The 22,689-nt window shown below is 37.7% G+C and overlaps 3 protein-coding genes across 3 annotated transcripts; 1 reads left to right on the top strand and 2 right to left on the bottom strand.

Moving 5' to 3' along the window:
- Positions 1-6,738: 6,738 nt before the first annotated feature.
- Positions 6,739-7,734, bottom strand: LOC138902344 (uncharacterized). The gene has a single exon (XM_070190200.1). The coding sequence runs from the start codon at positions 7,732-7,734 to the stop codon at positions 6,739-6,741; it is 996 nt and encodes a 331-aa protein (XP_070046301.1).
- Positions 7,735-9,038: 1,304 nt separating this feature from the next.
- On the bottom strand, positions 9,039-11,250 carry LOC104099438 (zinc finger protein CONSTANS-LIKE 4-like). Its single transcript, XM_009606427.4, has 2 exons — positions 10,476-11,250; positions 9,039-9,619 (listed from the first exon to the last, which is right to left on the bottom strand). Exons 1-2 carry the CDS (start codon positions 11,163-11,165, stop codon positions 9,299-9,301), a joined length of 1,011 nt encoding a protein of 336 aa, XP_009604722.1. The 5' UTR covers positions 11,166-11,250; the 3' UTR covers positions 9,039-9,298.
- A 5,677-nt stretch (positions 11,251-16,927) lies between these two features.
- Positions 16,928-19,888, top strand: LOC104094096 (uncharacterized). The gene is made up of 7 exons (XM_070190199.1): positions 16,928-17,069; positions 17,118-17,280; positions 17,536-17,662; positions 17,795-18,074; positions 18,162-18,262; positions 18,425-18,655; positions 19,091-19,888. The coding sequence occupies exons 1-7, from the start codon at positions 16,928-16,930 to the stop codon at positions 19,886-19,888; spliced, it is 1,842 nt and encodes a 613-aa protein (XP_070046300.1).
- Positions 19,889-22,689: the final 2,801 nt, after the last annotated feature.

Genomic DNA, 22,689 nt, shown 5'->3' with positions numbered 1-22,689 from the left:
TTCAAAAGAAACTTGACCAGATCGAGCAGATCCGGGGGAGGTGGATACAGTCAAAGCCGAGGCTGAAGAATGGAAGAAGAACATAGATCACCTGGCCTCGGAGAAGGAGACTGCCCAGGATCAGTTGGCTTCAGTCAAGGTTCAGCTTCTGGCTGAAAAGGAGAAAAATTTGGTGCAGGCCAAAAAGATCGAGGGGCTTCAGTCTCAGCTGAACTCGACTATCTCCGGTCAGGAAAATCAGGACAAGAAGCTTGAGGCGGCCAAGTCAGAGGTTGACGTGGTCACGGCCGAGGCCGATGATAAGGTGGCCCATCACCAGGCCGATGCCGGGGAAATTTAGGACCAAGGAAGACACATGGTGAAGCATGCGAAGTGGCAATCCTGAAGGGAGGTCCTCGAGGGAGTCCATGCTCAGAATTTTGACATATTGGCTGAAATCGAGAGTGCCGATATATACGAAGCCAAGGCCAGGAAGCTGGGTTATCCCGAGGAAGATTCCGAGGGGTCTGAATAATCGGGTGAGTCCGATGGTGGCGAAGACCTCGTAGGCGATGACGTGGCCCCCAATGAAGATTAGGCCATTTAGGATCTTTTTAGGTATTTTTGCCTTTTGTTTTTTGTACCTTTTTTTTGTTGAGGACGTTCGGCATTTGTAATATGTATCGGGGCTATTCAGCTCCTGTAAAGAAATTTTGATAAGGCTTTCTCCTTTCACACCTTTTGAATATCTCCTTTGAAATAGTTAGGTTATGTTCGAAGGTTCGAAGAAACCTTGCCTTTAAAATTACTTTGTGTTTAGGCATAGTAGGGATTCGGTGTTACCGAAAACTTTTCCCTAAAACACTTATGCTTTTCACGGTATGATTTGCCGAGAGTGTGTTTTTGTAAGTTTTTGTAATCTCGGGTTTTGTTAACCCGGAAATGGCCTTAGCCTTTAGTTCGGTCAATGCCAAATAGGCGTCATGTTATTGAGTTTTATTAACCCGGAACGACCTTAGCCTTTTAGTTCGGTCAATGCCAAATAAGCTTCATGCCCTCGAGTTTTCTTAACTTGGAACGGCCTTAGCCTTTTAGTTCGGGCAATGCCAAATAAACTTCATGCCCTCGAATTTTATTAACCTGGAACGACCTTAGCCTTTTAGTTCGGGCAATGCCAAATAAGCTTTATGCCCTCGGGTATTGTTAACCCGGAACGGCCTTAGCCTTTTAGTTCGGGCAATACCAAATAAGCTTCATGCCCTCGGGTATTGTTAACCTGGAATGGCCTTAACCTTTTAGTTCGGGTAATACCAAATAAGCTTCATGCCATCGGATATTGTTAACCCGGAACGGCCTTAGCCTTTTAGTTCCGTCAATGCCAAATAAGATTCATGCCATCGGGTATTGTTAACCCGGAACGGCCTTAGTCTTTAAATTCGGGCATTTCCAAATAAGCTTTGTGCCCTCGAGGTTTGATATCTCAGATTGCCTGAGATTATTTTCAGACGGCAGTCCACTTGTGAGAGTAAATGTTCGAACTCGGATTAGGGTGGCCCTTGGACTCGATACCTTTAGGGGATCAGGTGTAGGAAATTCCTTGATAAATGCAAGATGTTTATGTGCAAGGAAAAGTTTTCTTTTTATTCTTGTGCATAATAGTTGTAAACGTATACATGTTTCGCGCCAAGGCTCGAGTGGTCTGTGTGGGCACGGTTCATTTGATAGTTTGGCCCTCACAATAAGTCTTATTGATCGAGACCCTTCAATCACGAAGTTTCTTTCCTTGCTAGAGTCGATATCCGAGGGTATTGCCCCCAAGTGCTCGGGGTGACCGAAGAGAGGCCTTGAATGCTTTTGTGGTCATTGTCACCGGTTCGTAGCCGACCTTTAATTCTAAGTTAGCACGATTTACTTGTTGCCTCGTTGAAAATCTTACCGGAAAACCCATTTGGGACAAAGCCGGTTCAAGGTAAAAGGAGTGAATAGCGTGCTTCCAGACCTAGGATCTCGTATCATCCCTTGTTGGTCACCTGCCAGTGTTAGTTTGAAATGTAAAATAAAAGAAAGAACGGTGTCGTACCTTAGCAGTATTATCGCTTTAAGTGAGTTATATTCCAGTTGCTCGGTAATTGCTCGTCGTTCATTATTCCGAGCTTGTACGATTATTTTCCAGTGATCTCGATAATTTAGTACGGTCTTTCCCAGTTTTGCCCCAATTTCCCTTCGTTCGGGTTTCAGGTGTTCAGTGTAGCATTTCTTAGTACCAAGTCCCCGGTATTTAAGTATCAAATGTTGGCCCTTCGATTGTAATACCTTTCGATCCGCTGTTTTTGGGCGGCCAGCCAGACAAGGGCGGCTTCGCGCCTTTCATCTAGTAGCTCTAGGCTCGTACTCATAGCTTCGTCGTTCGATTCCTTCGTTGCATATCGGAGTCTGATGCTTAGTTTTTCGAGCTCAACTGGTATTAAATCTTCAGTGCCATAAGCCAAAGAAAGTGGGGTGGCACCGGTACTGGACTTCGAGGTTGTACGGTATGCCCATAGGACCTCAGGTAGCATTTCCTTCCATTATCATTTGGCATCGATTATCCTCTTTTTAAGGCTTTGGAGTATGGTTTTGTTGGTAGATTCAACTTTTCCATTCTTACTAGGGTGATAGGGAGTGGATAATATCCTTTTGATCTTATGGTCTTTGAGAAACTTACTTACTTTGCTGTCAATAAATTATTTCCGGTTGTCACACACGACCTTGGCTGGTATTCCGAACCGATATATGATATGGTCCCAGATAAAATCGATAACTTATTTTTCTCTGACCTTCTCATATGCCTGTGCTTTCACCCATTTAGAAAAATAGTCAGTCATAAATAAAATAAATTGAGCCTTACCGGGTGCCCGTGGGAGGGGGACGACGATGTTTATCCCTCATTTCATGAATTGCCATGGTGACAAGACCGAATGTAGCAGTTCTCCAGCTCGATGAATCATCAGAGCATGCCTTTGACATTTATCACACTTTCGTGCGAACTCCTTTGCATCGTTTTCCATATCGATCCAGTAGTAACCGGCTCTGATTATTTTTCGAACAAGTGATTCGACACCCGAATGATTTCCACAGGTACCTTCATGGATTTCCCTCAAAACGTACTCAGTATCCCCTGACCCTAGACATATTGCAAGTGGGCCATCAAATGTTCTTCTAAACAGGGTTCCGTCTTCGGACAGGCTAAATCGGTTTGCCTTTGTATGTGGGTCCCTCGATTATTTCGAGTCCGAGGGTGGTTTTTCGATCCTGAGATATTCCACGTACTTATTCCTCCAATCCCAAGTTAGGCTTTTTGAGTTGATCTTGGCGTGCCCTTCTTCTATCACCTATCTCACGAGATGTACGACCTCTCCCGAGTTGATCTCATTGTTTTCGACCGACGGTCCCAAGTTAGCGAGGGCATCGACCTCACAGTTTTGATCCCGAGGTACAGGTTGCAAAGTCCATTCTTTGAACCGATGTAATGTCACCTGTAACTTATCCAAGTATCTTTGCATTCGTTCTTCCCTAACCTCGAATGTCCCATTAACTTTGTTTACCACAAGGAGTGAGTCGCACTTGGCTTCGATCACCACTGCCCCCAAGCTTTTGGCTAATTCAAGGCCTGCAATCATGGCCTCATATTCGGCCTCGTTGTTAGTCAACTTCATAGTCTTAATAGATTGCCTAATTATATTGCTTATTGGTTTCTTTAGTACGATGCCAAGTCCGGACCCTTTAGCATTTGAGGCACCATCCGTGAAGAGGGTCCAGATTCCCGAGGAAGTCCCCGAGTTAATCAATAACTCTTTTTTGACCTCGGGTATTAGGGCCGGCGTAAAGTCGGCCACGAAGTCTTTCAGAATTTGGGATTTAATGGCGGTCCGAGGTCGGTACTCAATATCGTAACCACTTACTTCCACGGCCCATTTGGCCAATCGGGCCGAGTGTTTGGGCTTATGTATAACGTTCCTTAACGGGTAAGTTGTTACGACACATATGGGGTGACATTGAAAGTATGCTTTTAGCTTCCTGGAGGTGCTTAGCAAGGCGAGAGCCAGTTTTTCTAGGTGAGGATACCTAGTTTCGGCCTCACCTAAGGTCCTACTAACATAATAAATCAGAAATTGCGTACCTCATTCTTCCCGAACTAAGACTCCACTTACCGCTATCTCCGAGACTACCAAGTACAAGTACAGTTGTTCGTCTGTCTTTGGTGTGTGAAGCAGCAACGGGCTCGATAAGTATCTATTGAGCTCCTCCAAAGCTCGTTGGCATTTTGGAGTCCATGAGAAGTTATTCTTCTTTTTCAATAGTGCGAAGAATCGGTGGCTCTGGTCGGACGACCTCGAAATAAATCGCCCCAAGGCGGCTATGCGCCCGGTTAGTTTTTGCATAACCTTTACGTTGTCCACGACCGTGATATCTTCGATGGCTCTGATCTTGTCGGGGTTGATCTCGATTCCTCGGTTGGATACCATGAACCCGAGGAACTTACCTGATCCGACTCCGAATGCATATTTTTTTGAATTCAGCTTCATATTGTACTTCTTCAATATGCTGAAGGTTTCCTGCAAATGCTTTAAATCGTTCTCTACTCAGAGGGACTTAACCAACATATTGTCAATGTAAACCTCCATCGATTTTCCTATTTTTTTTATCAAACATCCGATTTATTAGGCGTTGATAAGTGGCACCGGCATTTTACAATCCGAATGGCATCACGTTATAGCAGTACGTGCCGTACTTAGTGACGAATGAGGTTTTTTCATAGGATCATCCGGGTCCATCGGTATCTAGTTGTACCCGGAATAGGAATCGAGAAAACTGAGGGTCTCGTGGCCGGCCGTGTCATCGATCATGCGATCGATGTTGGGTAGAGGGAAAGAGTCCTTGGGACATGAGTTGTTTAGATCCTTATAATCTACACACATTCTACATTTGTCCCCTTTTTAGGGACTACCATTACGTTTGCTAACCAATCCGGGTATTTAACCTCCCGAATGGACCCTATTTTAAGGAGCTTAGATACCTCATCCTTGATGAAAGCATGTTTGACCTCAGACTGGGGCCTTCTCTTCTGCTTGACCGGATTAATATTTGGGTTCAGGCTTAGCTTGTGAGTGGTTATCTCTGGTGGGATCCGTGTCATATCGAGATGGGACCAAGCGAAACAATCTATCTCTGGTGGGATCCGTGTCATATCTCGGGAGTTAAACTCGTGCTCAGGTATACCTTCCGATCGGGTAGATGTTCGATCAACATAAACTTTTCCAGCTCTTCGACCGATGATTTGGTTGCGTCGGAGTCGTCGAGGATTATAAAAGATCGGGGAACCCCGTCATTATCGTCTTCATAAGTCCCCTGCTTTTCTGGTTGGATCGTGGCCGGTATCGATGACTGTTATTTGGCCTCTTGGTTCTTACCTGAACTTGGTTCCTTCGACGTTGCGAGTGTTGATATTGGAATCACTTCTTTGATTACAAACATCTCTTTTGCAGCCGGTTGTTCCCCGTAGATCATTTTAATTCCTCCCGGAGTTGGGAATTTTAACACTTGATGAATATTTTAGGGCACTGCCCTCATGTTGTGGATCCATGGCCTTCCGAGAAGGGCGTTGTACCTCATGTCTCCTTCGATCACATGAAATTTAGCCTCTCGTATGGTTCCGGTGGTATTGACCGGTAACGTTATTTTCCCCTTGGTGGTTTCATATGCCATGTTGAACCCGTTTAGAACTCGGACTACAGGCACGATTTCTTCTTGTAGACCGAGTTGCTCCACGACCCTCGACCGAATAATGTTGGCCGAGCTACCTGGATCAATCGACACACGTTTAATTCGAGTTTTATTTACGAGTATAGATATTACCAATGCATCATTGTGAGGTTGTACAATCCCTTCCGTATCATCGTCGCTGAAAGATAAAATTCATTCTGGTATGTAGTCTCGAGTTCATTTCTCCCTAATGATGGATACTTTGGTGCATTTCAACATCGGCCCCTGTGGGATATCGACTCCACCGATGATCATATTTATGATGTGTTGAGGTTCGGTATCTTCTTGTTCTATCTGTTTGTTAGAATCCATATTCCTAAAGTGGTTCATGGCTCGATCGCTCAAGAATTCTCGAAGGTGCCCATTGTTGAATAGACGGGCTACTTCATCTCTCAACTGTCGACAATCTTCCATTCTATGACCGTGAGTGCCATGATATTTGCACATCTGGTTAGGATACCTTTGTATTGGATCGAATTGTAGAAGTCGAGGCCATTTGGTATCCTTGATGTGCCCGATAGCTGATACGATGGCGGCAACATCGACATTAAAGTTGTATTCCGATAGCCTCAGTGCTTCTTGAGGCCCGATGGACCTGTCGAAGCTGTTTTTGATCATGAGCCCTCGGTTGCTTCGACCTTGGTCATTTATCCTTTCATTTCTTATGGGGTTCTGCCCGGACCCACTGCTCATCCGATCTCTATTATATGGCAGATATCGATCCATGTTTGGTCTTAGTTCATGATCGATGTCTCTCTGGACACTGTCGAGGGTTGTGACGGGATAAACAGACTCCGAAAGGGCCCCAAGTTAGTCATCTTCGACTTTGATTTTTGATTGATACCGGTTATGTACATCGGCCCAAGTAACGACAGGGTATTCTATCAAATTCTGCTTCAGTTGCTATGAAGCCACCGAGCTTCGAATATTGAGTCCCTGAGTGAAAGCTTGAATAGCCTAATCATCAGCGACTGGCGGCAGATCCATTCGTTCCAATTGAAAACGGTACACGAATTCCCTAAGCATCTCGTTATCCTTCTGTTTAACTTTGAAAAGGTCTAATTTTCTGGTTTTGACCTTGATGGCACCAGCATGTGCTTTTACGAAGGAGTCTGCAAGCATAGAAAATGATTCAATAGAATTAGGAGGTAAGTTGTGATACCATATCATAGCTCCCTTTGACAGGATCTCCCCAATTGTTTTCAGTAGAACAGACTCAATCTCGTCGTCTTCCAAGTTGTTCGCTTTGATGGCACATGTGTAAGAGGTTACATGCTCATTTAGATCGGTCGTTCCGTTATACTTAGCTATTTCGGGCATACAGAATTTCTTGGGGATTGGCTTCGGAGCCGCGCTCGGAGGAAAAGATTTTTGCACGAACTTCCTGGAATCTAGTCCTTTCAGTATCGGAGGTGCTCCTGGGATTTGATCTACCCTGTAATTGTAGGTTTCTACCTTTTTGTTGTTCGCTTTGATTTTCATTTCCAGTGATTCTATCCACTTTGTCAGCTCCTCAAACATCTTTATAATCCCGGGGTTAGTACCCGATTCTTGTCCATTGGACCTTACTCCGACTGGTTCATTTCTGCGGGTGAATTCACGGGGTGAATCGGGTTCAACCCTGCTCGGTGCCTGGCTTTGGCTCTGCAACTGAGCTATCACCACCTGTTGAGCTTGCATCATTTCTAAGATCATTTGTAGGTTGATCCCGTCTTCTTCAATATTTTGTGTGTTTCGAGCTGTCGATCGGGCTCCACCACGAATGCTATTTTCGGGGTCGGTAGGCAAGTTTGTGTCGATAGCCACATGTGAATTAACATCAATCAGATCTGCAATCCGAATTCCAACGGGATCAGCGGGTGGCCCTACGTTACCGGATTTCGCGGTGTTATTCTCACCTTGATTACCGGACTCGTTGTCGATATGCAAGGGTGCTAATTGAGAGTTTGTCATTTTTAGCCTGAAATCAAAGACACTTTAAAAGGCAAGTATAAAGTAGTGTGTGTGTGTATGTTATGGAGGTTTGTATCAAATAACTACTATTATCCTTAGCCCCACGGTGGGTGCCAAACTGTTTACCCTCAAAATCGGATAACAATTAAATTTATTAGTGGTTTAAAGGATACGCGAATTAACTTGATACAAAGAGATAAATTAGATGGCAATTGAAATAAATAATAATAAATTAACTGTAAATCACATGAATTGGATGATTTCAGCTTAGGAAAGCAGGCCACCCTTGAATTGAAAACTCTTTTGTTGACATAAAAATACCAAAAAGTAAGAACTTAGAGAATGTATTGCTTATAAGTGTATGTTACAATTTCCCTTATGAATTGTAAGCCCTTTTTATATATTAGGGGAGATCTACCTTTTAAGGTATTATTTTATTATTTTAAAAAAGGCAAAAGTCCTTGATTTGTTGTCCGTTGGTTCTCTTTTTGAGTCGTTCCGTGATTTCTGCCATAATGATTGGTTAATGACGAGAATTATGGACCCTTGTCGGATGAGTTGGCAAAACTTTCTTCGAAACCACTAGAAACAGGATTGGTTACGCCTTCAGTTAACTCGAGGGCAAATCTTATGGTTTTGATGGCTAATTTTGATAATGCTTTGGGTTCGATCTCAATCACCATGTTTTGATTTTATCTGATTGTGTCGAACGTTAGATCGATTTTCGAGCTCGACCTTACCCGATCACAGATATTTCGACCCCGACCTAATTAGGGAGTCTTGGAAGCTCGATCGAATATCGAGCTCGATTTTACTGGCATATAATATAAAAATAATAGCCACCGCCAACAGTAAGTTTAACAATAAACCGAATCCAAGATGTCAAAAAGGTCGTGTTTTGTTTGAGGGAGAAGATTTAGAATTAAGAATATTGGTGATAGAGAGAGAAGGAATAGAGAGAAAGAACATAATTGTCGTATTTTCATGTCTCAATGGTAAGGTATAAAATAAATACCTGTTTTGCTATAAAATAGAAAAGGTAGCTATAAATAATAATATTTTGAAATTATTTTGATTTATAATAAATAGAGTGTAATAGTTTGTTGTAGGAGGTAAAATTTTCTATTTTGTATATATATTTTTTACTTCAATAATCACAAAATTTAAAGTACTAATTTTTATAACATTTGCAAATGATTTAGTTCAACAAAATAAATGAGTAATAGATTAGAGCTAACATGGTTAATCTACTAATCTATTACTGATTAATTAACAAAATCTTCCATAAGCAAATAATTAAAATATTAAAGCAAAATGCAAAGTTTTTTCATACCATAATTAGTAATTCCGTGGAGCTAATTTTCTTCCAAAAAAGAAAAGCTCATTACCTTACAAAACACAAAAAAGGCAGAAAGTGAAATTCTACCATTCAAACATAAAATCACAACAAAATTAATATGTACACATAATTATGATCCTCCTTAACCCAAAACAACATGAAAAAACACATTTTTTTTGTTTCATTTTCTTTTCACTAGATCAATTTACTGCTACTACATAATTACTAAAACGATGGAACGACGCCGTATGAAGCGTCGGAGGAGGCAATGAGGGAGTCAACTTCGTTCTCCGTACGTTTGGCAAATCTGCCTTTGATTCTAGGTCGAGTTTCAGCATAGGCCTTTCTAGATGCGTATCGTATCGTCTTTTCGAACTTTCTGTTCTTCCTTTTCTCTCTGTACCTTAACACTCTTGCTTCTCTGTCTAAGTTTGAAAGTGGATTTGGTAGGCCATCAGTGGAGGAGTTTCTCACAAATGTGTTTGATACATCTGCCATTGTGTTATGGTCAGGCACAACTCCTACTTCCATAGATGATGAAGAGACCTGTTGAGATAGCCATTACATTTATGTGAGAAATAAGACGTTCGTTTAACTTTATGACAACAATTTTAATGAAAGGACCACGAATAAAATTTAACTATATACATTTTCTTAACTTTCTGTGAATTTTGCTTCTCTTATGATTATTGCTACTTCGGTTAGTTTAGTGATTGGTACCATCTAAGAGTACTATTAGCCCAATCAGTGACAAACAGAAAAGAGGAGTTAGACTGAGAAACAAGCAGGGGCGGAGGTAACATATAAACTACGGCAAAACCTAATAATTTTTGGCTTAAACCATATATATTTGTTAATAAATAAATTTACTAAATATATATAAATATTTAAATCCGAACCAATAACTTAAATAGTCAGTGAATATAGCGGTATTTCAAATACGTGCAATAAGGAATCTCAAAAAGGCTTGCCAGAATCGCGACTAACTAATTCGAGTGGAGTGCATTATATAATATAATAGTAGTTTGGTCGTTAAGATTTCACCTCTTCTTTTTCCTTTAATAAAGCCAAACATATTGATCGCACTTACTAAATAGGGTAACATAATTAAAGTCCCGCTACTAGCTTTTAGTCTTAATTAAGTACTTAGCTGTAGGAATGAATATTATACTAAACCAATTCGTCACTCCATTAATACTATCCGTCATTTCATTAGGACTCTAAAGTAATATGTTGTGTTTTACTTTCCTTTGAGTAATATTATATTATGTTTTAAAACAATTTTTCCAATTAATATTTGTCATAAATAGTTATGTTATGGTATTTTAAGTAATTTAATTGTGTAAAATATTAGAGTACAGTACTATATAGAATTAAGGTGAAAAGGAGAAGAGAGACATACACTTTGGCTAATGGATTGAGAACTGAAGTTGTACATGAAAGGTTTAGATCCAGAGAAGTCCATTTCATATGTCGGGTATCCATTAACAACTGGACCTTGCAAATGGATCTCATTTTTGTTCTGTACATGAGGCACAACACAATCATCCTTATACTCCTGAACATGAAGTTGAATATCAGTACACGGTTTCTGATCCGTTATCATATCCATTTCCACATACGGATCCACATCGCTAAACAAATATTCCGCTGATTTATACTCAATTCCTTGCGCATTATTATTCGGCGCTTGTAGTAGCCACGACTCCGCCTCCGCCTCTTCCTCCGTCTCGGGAGGCGGAGGATTAATTTCGTCCGCACCACGAGACTTGGTGGAGGCGGAATCATAGAATGGCACTATGGGGAAACGGTCGTGGCGCCGAGCTAGAGGGTTCGCCGAGTGAATGTCCTGGTCGCAAGTGACGCAGAGTGCGGCGGCGTCCGCCTTGCACGTGACGCTCGCCGGCGCGTGCTCGCACACCTCGCATACCCACACGCGCGCGTGCCTCGACGCGAGCTTGTTCGCCGCGTGGATTTTGGAGTCGCAGGATAAGCACAGGAACGCCATGTCCGCCTTGCAGAACACCGTCGCCGCCGTCGATTTGCACGAGTCGCACCGCTTCGCCGTCGCGCTCCAGCTCTCCGCCACCATTGTTGTTGGTTAGTTCTCAAAAAACTTTCTCTCTAAAAACTTTCTCTCACTAAAATTGCAATAATGGAGACTCGTTTTAGCTTTGTGACTGTTAGACAAAGTTATCTAAATAGAGACAGAGGAAATCTGAGATGTGACGAATGAGCGGATGACAACTGGACTGGTCTTAGCCAAATAAGTTGGAATTAATTAATGTTAGAAAAACACGAATTGTAGTTTATGAGAAGATAGGTTGTTGTTTTGGGAAAGGTGGGGTCTACGTAGAAAAGAGCCGTGTGCGATTTCAACTTTTAAGCAAAGGTGTTGGGGGTATCTAAGGACATGTTTGGCATTGTGTAATGTTAGGGGTGAGTGATTGTTAACATTACATCATACTACTAATTTATTACAATTAAATGACTTAATTAAAATGAAAATATTATTATAAAACAATAAAAGAAAAAGAAGAGTATTACAGAAAAAAGTAGAGTGGGAGAATTTTTATTGATTTGGGATAAATTACAAGGGAATAGAACCTTTCTATTTATAGAAAAAAAGTGACTTTGCCACAAAGTAACAAACCCTAAAATCTCTCAAAAATATAGACATTCACCTTAAATATAATTCTATTTATAATACTCCCCCTTTAATATCTATTCAACAGATAATGTGTCTCGTTAAAACCTTAACTAAAATAAAATTCAGTGGGAAAAAATTCTAATAAAGAAAAAAGAGTACACATATCTAACAATACGCATTTTAGTTGCCTCGTCAAAGAACTTGCAAGAAAAATCTAGTGGGACAAAACCTTATAAAGAAAAAGAGTACAACGTGTATTAACTCCCCCTGATAAGAGAATCAATTCACATCGTTGAGCCTTCTTCGCATTCCAATCTTGTGCACCATCTTCAAAAGATCGTTGGTAGAGATTTGATAAACAAATCAACCATATTAACTTGAATGAATATGTTGCGCCTTGAAATTATCATTCTTGATAGATATGTAATGTCTTCATATAGTATCGTGGAATGACCTTTTCAATATCTCCATAGAGATAATAATTCTCGCTATCACATTATCATACTTATAGTTATAACCAGATACATATGTGCATAAATTACACTTAGTATGTAGTATTTTAGGACCAAAAATTGTATATACTTTAAGCGATTTAAATCCTTTAGAGATTGTTATATAAGTTAAGTCATATAAGCTATATAAATAAACTTTAGATGCATATCAAGTTTTCATGTCATGCTAGACAGAATTGCACACACCATTGACTTTATACTTTCAAGTGCTTGAACTGCAGGTCCAAAACTATGTCTTTCATTTGAAACTAATTTTACTTGAATCGTTTCTCCAGACTTAAGATCTTCATATATATTTAGTGTTATCATAAATTTAGTCGACGAACATTTTATATCGGTTCCAACCTCTTTTTTCTCATAAAGACATAACATAAAGATCTTTTCATTCATATTTTCAGGTATCTGAACCTCTTCTGGGATTTTATGAAGTGTTATGTCATTTGATCTTCTAGATAACTTGTCTCCTTATTATGATCATTTGTTCATCTTCTTTATCAAGAATTTTATTTGAAACCAATTTGTCTATACGCTTTAAGCGTACCATAGACTTTGTCCTTCTAGGACTTATTCTAATAGGAGCATTTGCAGTAAGAATATAGTTATTTTCTTTGGGTCAGTAAATGCGCCTGGCATATTTTACAATATATTGTATATGAATTATCTTTTTATAAACTTCAAGTTCATATTATCTTACTCGAGGATCTAGATGTAAAAATGATAATTCATTCCACGTAACTTTTCTCAATTGTTTATCTTATTTCCCCTTCATGTTAGAAAAACTAACTTGCTTTGGAAACCCACCTTTGTGCGTTATGGTATTAATCAAAATATACACCGCACATCAATAATAATAATAATAATAATAAGATGGAATTATTTGGTTCATAACCCTGAACCATTTGTGATGGGAGAATGTAATATACTTTCGTATATAACGTATATCAAACTGATATAGTTAACTTTGTTCTTAGAAGCAATAGTTTAGCTATTCAGTGGAGTCAATCAATAAATTATTTTGCTAAACCAATTGTGATGTAAACCAACTTATCAAGATGAACTTTCTTGAATAGAAAATCTGAAAATTATGGTCTAAATTAAATTATTGAGCAAGTTACCTCGCAAACACCATGTTACCAGTTAATAGTAATCGCACATGTAACCATCTCATAAATGCATCTTATGTGATACACATGGTAGGTGAATGAGCATATATTCTCCTTTGATATTTTCAGCATGCATGGGATTCAATTTTAATTTTAGTTGGTCTATTAATTAATAAGAACAAGCAACAAAAGAAAATTCATGAAAAATCTTCTTCAACACTTACCCATGTGAATTCTCATTTATTTTTGCACATCATACTTAAATCAAAATTGCTCAATAGACCATGCTTGATAAAATTTAATGTATCAGTAAACTTCAGGTTTACATCATGACATGTGCAATTGTTAATTTAACTCCAAGTTTACTATGACATGAGTTTTTATATCAATAAATATCTAGTTTACTGTGTCATGTAATTTTACCATATTTTTTATTTGTGTAGTATAAATCAGGCAATAAAGCGGGTAGTTTTCATATACATATTACCTCGCTACAGTTATAGTAATATAAAGATATTGAATATTTCCTTTATTTATAATCTCAATATAACCAACCGCTTTCGCGAATACTTTAGAAACTCAATAAGTTTTTTTGAGACTTACTACGACTTAATACCTTATTGATAATCAATTTTATTTCTCCAAAATAGTATAATTGGCTCTTCTAAAGCTTTCGATTAATTTTGTACTGCCACATATTCATCAACATCCATAAGTTGAATATCTCTTTCAAGGAGAAAGTTATACCATTATGGCCATGGTCAAAATATAGGCAAGATATATTGCTTCTATTACTTTTGCCCTGTAATAATCATGTTGCCATAATATTTTGGCATAATCACAATAGGTATATGACCAGTGACCATTCATGCCATAATAATGAAATTATTTTCTTATTTCATCTCAAACTTCTTTCTAGAGGTTAGTGTGGTATATTCACTACCACTAGCACATTCATATTCTTTCAAGAATGAATATTTGTTCATAAATCACATGTTGTCACATTCACATCATGAATGAACCATAATCATCTATATATATTTTATAAAATCTTATGTCAAATCGATGACAAATATTACTTTCACAGAGTGAAGGATTATTTCGAGAATCCTTATTGTTCTCACAATCATACATGAATTTGATCATGACAAGACATAAAATTTTTACCACTTCGGGTGATTATTATTTCTTACAAACTCTATTAGAGTTATAATCAAAATTTATTGTCTTTACTTGTATTCAAAATCAAATTATAGAATTTCAAGAACTTAAAAGATAAAAATAAGATAAAATATTTACCTTAAATCCAGAATTTATTCGTGAAGGAAGTTCATGGAACAATTGATAATCATTATGCTCAATATTATGTATAAGTTGAGCACTATAACATTAAAAGAAGAAAAAGAGTATTACAGAGAAAAGTAGAGAGAGAGAATGCTTATTGATTTTGGATGAATTACAAGGTACCCCATTATTTATAGGGGAAAAGTGACTTAGCCACAAAGTAACAAACCCTAAAATCTCTCTAAAATATAGACATTCACTTTAAATACAATTCTATTTATAATAAATGTATATTTATTAAGTATGCTATAGAGAGGTTGTGAGTTTGAGTCACCCCAAGAGCAATGTGGGGAGTTCTTGGAGGGAGGGAGCCGAGGGTCTATCGAAAACAGTTTCTCTACCCAAGGTAGGGGTAAAGTCTGCGTACACACTACCCTCCCTAGACACCATTAGTGGGATTATACTGGGTTGTTGTTGTTGTCAAAAAAAAATGTATACGAACACGTGTCATGTACGATTGTTATAAATATAAAAAACGTATAAATTTTTATCCAAAATCAATTAAAGCAAGATTATGTCAATTAACTATAACTCAGCGATAAAAATATTATATGAGAATGTGCCATGTAATTATTAGATCGATATAAACACCGACAAATTCTTACCCAAAATTAATGATTTCAATTCGCTAGACGTACAAATCAAATCAAACTCATTTGATCTTTTCCAAAAAAAATTCTAAATCACAATGATTATTACATGTACGTCAACGTGAAGTTTTCTACTATTTACTGAAATTAAACTTTTTTGTACTACCTTTTACATAGTTGAGCTAATCAATTTAATGTCTCCTTATATATGGTCCTACATTAGTCTTGGGCATGATATTACACAAGCCATTTTTCTTTTGAAACTAAAATTACGGAAAAGAATCAAAAGAAAAAGACTTTTATTTCTCCCACCTTATTTATAAGTGAATTGTTAATATTAATATCTCACTGAAATTTGTTCAACTCAATTCATTTTATGGATGTGTAAGAACATAGATAATTTCACTAATTCTCTATATAAATACAAAATCGTTGTGAACTTGCTCAAATCCAATGAAACAGCCCAATTTCTACGTATCGTATAATGTTAATTAGGTTAGTCAAACTTTAGGCAAGAAAATGGGGAAAGAGAAAGAAGAACAAATATAAACAAGAATAAAAATTTAAGAATTGGTCTTTGCAAAATGATAGTTATACCAACAAAAAAAAGAAGGGTGGGATTTTAAACTTTGAACAATAAAACTCCAGGGGTGTCCACGATCACCAAAATAAGGATAATTTTGAAAATTTTCATTCTCTTTGGTGATCTTAACACATTAATTAGTACCCAGGTATCGTATCCTCCTTGTGCGACATTCCTTGTGTCACTTGCTGTCGTATGTGCCTCTTTCAAACAGATTGAAAATATGAGTCTAAATAATTTCAAGGATCTCTTTGGTTTAACCAACGAGTTATGGTGGGGTGGTAAATACTTTTTTTATTTTTAAGCCGAAGTCTCAAATTCGAGCCATAAGTATGAAGTTATCTTTATTATGGAGCAATTTACCCAACGTAAAACTTTCCTGTACAAATTTGGATTTAGTCGAACCCCATTAGAAATATTGAATATCAGCTCGGAAGTTCCTTCGCAGAAGTTCCTCTTGAAGGATTGTATATAGGTGTTCATAACACGCAACAAAAGACAATAACAATACTAGGCAAATCTTTTCGTATTCAAGGACAAATCAAAATCCCATTCAAAATAGGTAATGAGGATGCTGAATTTTATAGACTTTCCATGAAGACCAATTCTAATTTTATTGAGAATAATTGATGTAGTAATATTTATGTGTATATGTAGTTGAGTTAGTTAGCTATGTAGTTGAGTTAGTTAAAGTGGTATTTTTGTAATTAGTAGTCATGTTTTAATCCCCTCTTAGACACGTGTGTGTATATACACTTCTCAGATATGAAAATAATACACAATTCATTTTCCCCAATTCTTCTAATCTCTAGAACCTTCTCTGAAGCTTGACCTGGTTCATCAATGGAGAAATGTCGATCATTTTGATCTCCATCTTCAACATGGTATCAGATCCCAGCTTATAATCTTCGATCCACATCCAATTCGTATTCTATTTTCTTCTTCGTTATTTTCACCCGGTTTGAAATTACAGATCGAAAGTTCGTAGTTTGAATTTTTTTTCCTGAGAATCATTGATTCACACTCACAATCTTCAATTAATTCAAATTCCTGTCATTCTCTACTTCAATTCATGGCTGGAGACAAAGATACCCAGGATACCGCTACAATTTTGGATTCGACCAATCCGCTATACATACACCCATCGGAAAGTGTTGGGACTGTTTTGGTACCGGTGGCATTTGACGGCACCGGCTACAGATCCTGGAGGAGAGGTGTTCTTAGAGTCCTCTATGTGAAAAACAAAGTCTGATTCATCACAGGAAAGTGTAAGAAACCTAATGCTGGAGAGGTGACCTATGATCAATGGGCACTATGCGATGATATGGTGACATCGTGGATTCTAAACTCACTCTCGAAGGACTTGGTTGATGGTCTACAGTACGTGAGTGATGCAAAGGAGCTATGGCAAGAGCTTGAGGACAGGTATGATCAAACAAATAGAGCAAAACTTTATCAATTACAAAAGAAAATCAACGATCTAAATCAAGGAACCCTAAACATAACTGGATACTACACAAAAATAAAAAAGTTCTGGGAGAAGCTTAATACCTTGAATGCACACGCCCAATATGGATGTCAATGCACCTGTGGTGCCAAGGCAAATATGTACAAGGCAGAACAAGATCGAAGGCTAATTTAATTTTTAATGGGACTCAATGAAGTCTACACCGTTGTTAGGGGAAGTATTCTAATGATGAATCCCCTACCTAGTATTGCACAGGCTTTCTCCATCCTTATTCAGGAGGAGAAACAGAGAGAAATCAGACCACATAATCGCCTAGTCATGGAATCCACCTCTATGAATGTGAATGGCCCAGGAAACAACAAATTCAGAACCAATTATGCTCCACAAGGAAATACTACATGACATAACTCGTATAGACCTGCATTTCCTCCTAATAGATCTAATTTGTACTGTGACTACTGCAAAAAGCAGGGGCGTGCAAAGGAAAAATGTTATAGGTTACATGGGTTTCCACAGGACTTCAAGTTTACAAAGGGTAGGAACACAAGATCTGCTGTAAATGTCCATGGTCAGTATGAAGAGATGCAAGTCTGCAGCAATGAAGATGCTGATAGCAGGAACCATAATCAAAATCTTCAGAACCTGATAAAGGAACAATACAACCAGTTGCTGAACCTGCTAGAGAACTTCAAAGTCAACAATGCAGAAAAAAATTCAAACATGATCACTAGTGGAGCTGTGAACTTTGCAGGTATTCTAGCTTGTTGTACTTATAAAGAGATAGCTGAAACAATTATATGTAAATGTTCAAATTCAATTGTTGACCTATGGATATTAGACAGTGGAGCTACAAACTACATGACATATAGAAAATCCTTTCTCACCAATATTATAACCCTACCTTATCCTTTCCTTGCCACCTTGCCTAATGGATACAAGGTGAAAGTGACATAAATTGGTGATGCTTTCCTTAGTCCTAAACTAACTTTGGTTAGAGTCCTGTATGTACCTAGTTTCAAATATAACCTCATTTTAATTCACTCATTAACAGTGCATCTTGATTGCATGGTTAATTTCAACAAGTACCTTTGTCTAATGCAGGCTCCTTTAATGAAGAGGCCTCTGAAAATTGGTAAGGCAAGAAGTGGATTGTACTTCCTTTGTTCAAAGTGTCACAACTATTCAAACTTGAGTCCATCTACTGCTTCAATTTCTAGTTTGTCTCATTCTTGTGTTTCCATTTCTGATAACAATGCTAGTAAGAAAAAGGATCAAACTCATCCATCTCATTTACTGCCAACTGTAAATGATCCATCTTGCCCATTGAACAATGTAAATTGTAACCATTCATGCAATAAAACTGATCCTTTTATTGTGAGCTCTTCTTCTATATATTATGCATTTTCTGGAAATAATGTCAATTACTTGTAGCACAATAGGCTAGGACATGTACCTTTTATAAAAATGAGGAAAATATCTACTATACCAGCCAATTTTGCTCCCAAACAGCCTTTTATTTATTCAATATGCCCTATGGCTAGACAGACCAGGCTGCCATTCCCTGAAAGAACCACCTCATCCACCAAAATCCTTGAATTACTCCATGTAGACCTGTGGGGCCCCTACCATACATCAACACATGACAATTACAAATACTTTCTTACCATGGTTGATGATTTTAGTAGGTCAACTTGAACTCACCTCTTAAGCTGCAAAAGCAATACATTTCATGCCATTAAAAGTTTTCTGTCCATGATTGAAAATCAGTTTGACACCTCAGTTAAGACCATTAGATCTGACAATGGTCTAGAATTTGTTAACAATGAAACCATGATATATATCCAAGAAAAAGGCATAGTACATCAGAAAACTTGTCCATACACACCACAACAAAATGGTGTGGTGGAAAATAAATACAAACACCTATTTGAAACAGCAAGAGCCCCTCTTTACCAGTCCAAACTACCCATAAAGTACTGGGGCGAGTGCATTCTGACAGCTACCTACATAATAAATAGGCTCCCATCCACTGTTCTTAATAACAAAAGTCCTTTTGAACTTCTGTACAACAAAAAGCCCAAATATTCACAACTCAAGAGTTTTGGCTGCCTGTGCTACCCTTGTACACAGAAGACTTACAGAGATAAGTTTGAACTAAGAGCCACACCTCATGTGTTTGTAGGTTATCCCTTTGGTACAAAAGGTTACAAGGTCCTAGATTTAGCTACAAAGAAAATACATATATCTAGAGATGTAGTGTTCCATGAAAATATTTTTTCCTTTGTAGTTTCACCTGAACATTCCAATTTCCCTTCTGTATTGCATCTAATGAATTCCAATCCATATTGCTTCCATCCTAATTCAGGGGAGTCAAATGATTATAGTATGTATGATGAAGATGCATCAATTTTTGTCACTGATAAACCTGTAACTGATAATGTTGCACCTGTTCTTCCACCTAGTTCACCTTTTCCTCCATCTAGTTTAACAACACCTAATCAGATGTCAAGCTCACACATGTCTCCAGAAAATAATCCTGGTTCTCAGCCATCCACACAAGCATAGATCACTGACTCTCAAGTCATTGAGTCCAACAATCTTCAAATAAATCCCTCAAATCCAAGAAGATCAGGCAGAACTCATACTACTCCTGCACACCTCAAAGACTATGTGTATTTCTTGCCAACTCTTCAACATCAAAATACAGAATCTGAACATCACACCATTCCCACACCATTCAATGCATTCTGCAACAATAAACAACATGTCTCTTTTAATGTCTTGCATCTTGAGAGTCAACAATTACTTAGAAACATTTCACATGATTGTGAGTCATATTCTTATGAGGAGGCATCTATGAATCCTGCATGGCAAATGGCAATGACACAGGAATTTGAAGCTTTATATGTTAACCATACTTGGGATCTAGTTGAACTACATGCAGGAAAGAAAACTATAGGTTGTAAATGGGTATAAAAGATCAAACACAAGGTAGATAGAAGTGTAGAAAGATTCAAAGCAAGGCTTGTAGTGAAGGGATATACACAAGAAGCAGGAATTGATTACACAGAGACTTTCTCACCAGTGGTAAAAATGACCACAGTCAGAATACTAATCAGCATTGCAGTAAAGAGAGGGTGGAATCTCTATCAACTAGATGTAAACAATGCATTTCTTCATGGGTATCTACATGAAGAAGTGTACATGGAGGTTCCACAAGATCTAATGACACCTAATGGAAATCTAGTATGCAAACTTAGGAAGTCACTATATGGTCTAAAACAAGCTAGCAGACAATGGTATGACAAATTGACATAGTCCCTGCATTCTAAGGGCTTCAAACATTCAGCTAGTGATTACTCACTGTTCTACAAGAAACAAGGGAACTCAGCAGTCTTTGTGGCTGTTTATGTAGATGATGTAATTCTCACTGGTACCAACTTGGAGGAAATCACATAATTGAAGGACTTCCTACATAATCAATTTAAGATAAAATAAACGTAACTTAGATGCCTTCTACAACGAAAATGTCATCTAAGTTACTTAGTTTCCACTTAGATGCCTTAAAAGTTACGTTCCAACAGATTCAGACTATGTACTTGCAGCAGATTCAGACTATGTTGCCTTAGATGGCATTTGGACTAAGTAACTTAGATGACTTTGTAATAACCAAATGAAAATTAAGTGGAAACTTATAAGTAGTTAGAAGTGCATCTGTATTCTGTGCAGTAGTGACATAATTAAGTTATACTACTTCTTGGGACTGGAAATGTTGTACAAGGCTGATGGAGTACTGATTTGCCAGAGAAAATTCACTATGGACCTACTGAAGGAGTATGATTACCTGACATACTCCCATGTTAGCTCTCCACTTGATTCTACCATTAAATTGAGAAGTGATAATGGAACTTGTTGTCTGACCCAGGGTACTACAGGAAGCTAGTTGGGAAATTAAATTTTCTAACAAATACAAGACTCGACATAGCCTACAGTGTCCAACATTTGAGCCATTTTATGCAGGAACCAAGGGAAGCTCACCTAAAAGCTGTTGTACATATTCTTAGATACTTGAAGAAAGATCCTACTTTGGGGATACTTTTGTCCAATGACCCTAGTTATACTGTAAATGCACATTGTGACTCAGATTGGGCTGCCTGTTCTGATTCAAGAAAATCTGTGAGTGGGTATATTGTGTTTCTTGGGGATAGCCCTATTAGTTGGAAGTCAAAGAAACAAACTACTGTCTCACTATCTTCTACAGAAGCAGAGTATAGGTCAATTAGGAAAGTTGTTGGTGAGTTGGTATGGATAAAGAGATTGCTAGAAGAGCTGACAGTCATGTGTACCAATCCCATAACTGTATTTTATGACAGTCAAGTAGTTGTTTATATTGCAAGAAATTTTGTATTTCATGAGAGGATAAAGCATATCGAAGTGGACTTTCATAGCAGAATTTTACCAGCTATATAATACAATTGTTAATCAATACTTTCCAGAAAATATGCATGAAAATTGAGACAGTGCAAACACAATTCCAAGATAGAACCAAAGAAGACATCAACACAACATCTCAAGATAGAACTAGAGAAAGAGATCTATGATAATGGCCAGAACTAGAAGTAATTTGTAGATCTCAGATGGTATTGATTTGAAACCGTTTGGTATTGATCGAATGATTGTTCAAAAAAATTTTATTTGACTTAGCCGATAAACCGCCCGATAATCGTTAATCCGATACCAATCTGCCCGTTGTCTTATTGGATGGCTAGCGAATTACTACATTTATAATTCGATAACCGATAAGTCGAACCGTTAAGCGTAATTATCCGCCCGATAAGCACTCCTAATTATAATGGCAACGAAATTCGTCCCGAAAATGGCATAATTTGCACCTTTAGCATCCTTTTCTATTGCCGTTAAATCCAATTAAATAGTCGCTAAAAAGTAACCTTTTCAACGACAAATGAAAGATAAAATTTATTGCCGTAAAATATAAAAGTGTTAACGATAATTATAATTATTTATCTAGTCCTTCTGACAACCTTTTTCTGTTGACGTTGAAACTATCTTAAAAAATAGACAAACGCCACCAAAGATAATACTACTAATTCACAAAAACAAATCATGATATCAAGACATATAGAAGAAAATTCATTTCATAATATAAATGTCTGAGAGAAATAAAATAAAAAGTGTCATTGTTTAAATTAAAAAAAACTTTGTCATTGTAACTAATTCTATTGAATACCAACAATAACAATATACCTCAAATAATATTTGCAATTCTTCATCATTTTGAAATCCTTTGCATGCTAAATTTTCAAACTTTATATTGTATAACCTGAAATAATAAAATAAGTGAAAGT

This window comes from Nicotiana tomentosiformis, chromosome 12 (genome assembly GCF_000390325.3).
Source record: "Nicotiana tomentosiformis chromosome 12, ASM39032v3, whole genome shotgun sequence".
In the NCBI taxonomy this organism is placed as follows: Eukaryota; Viridiplantae; Streptophyta; class Magnoliopsida; order Solanales; family Solanaceae; genus Nicotiana; species Nicotiana tomentosiformis.
The sequence above is the reverse complement of the archived record's forward strand: the minus strand, read 5'-3'. Positions and strand labels throughout refer to the sequence as shown.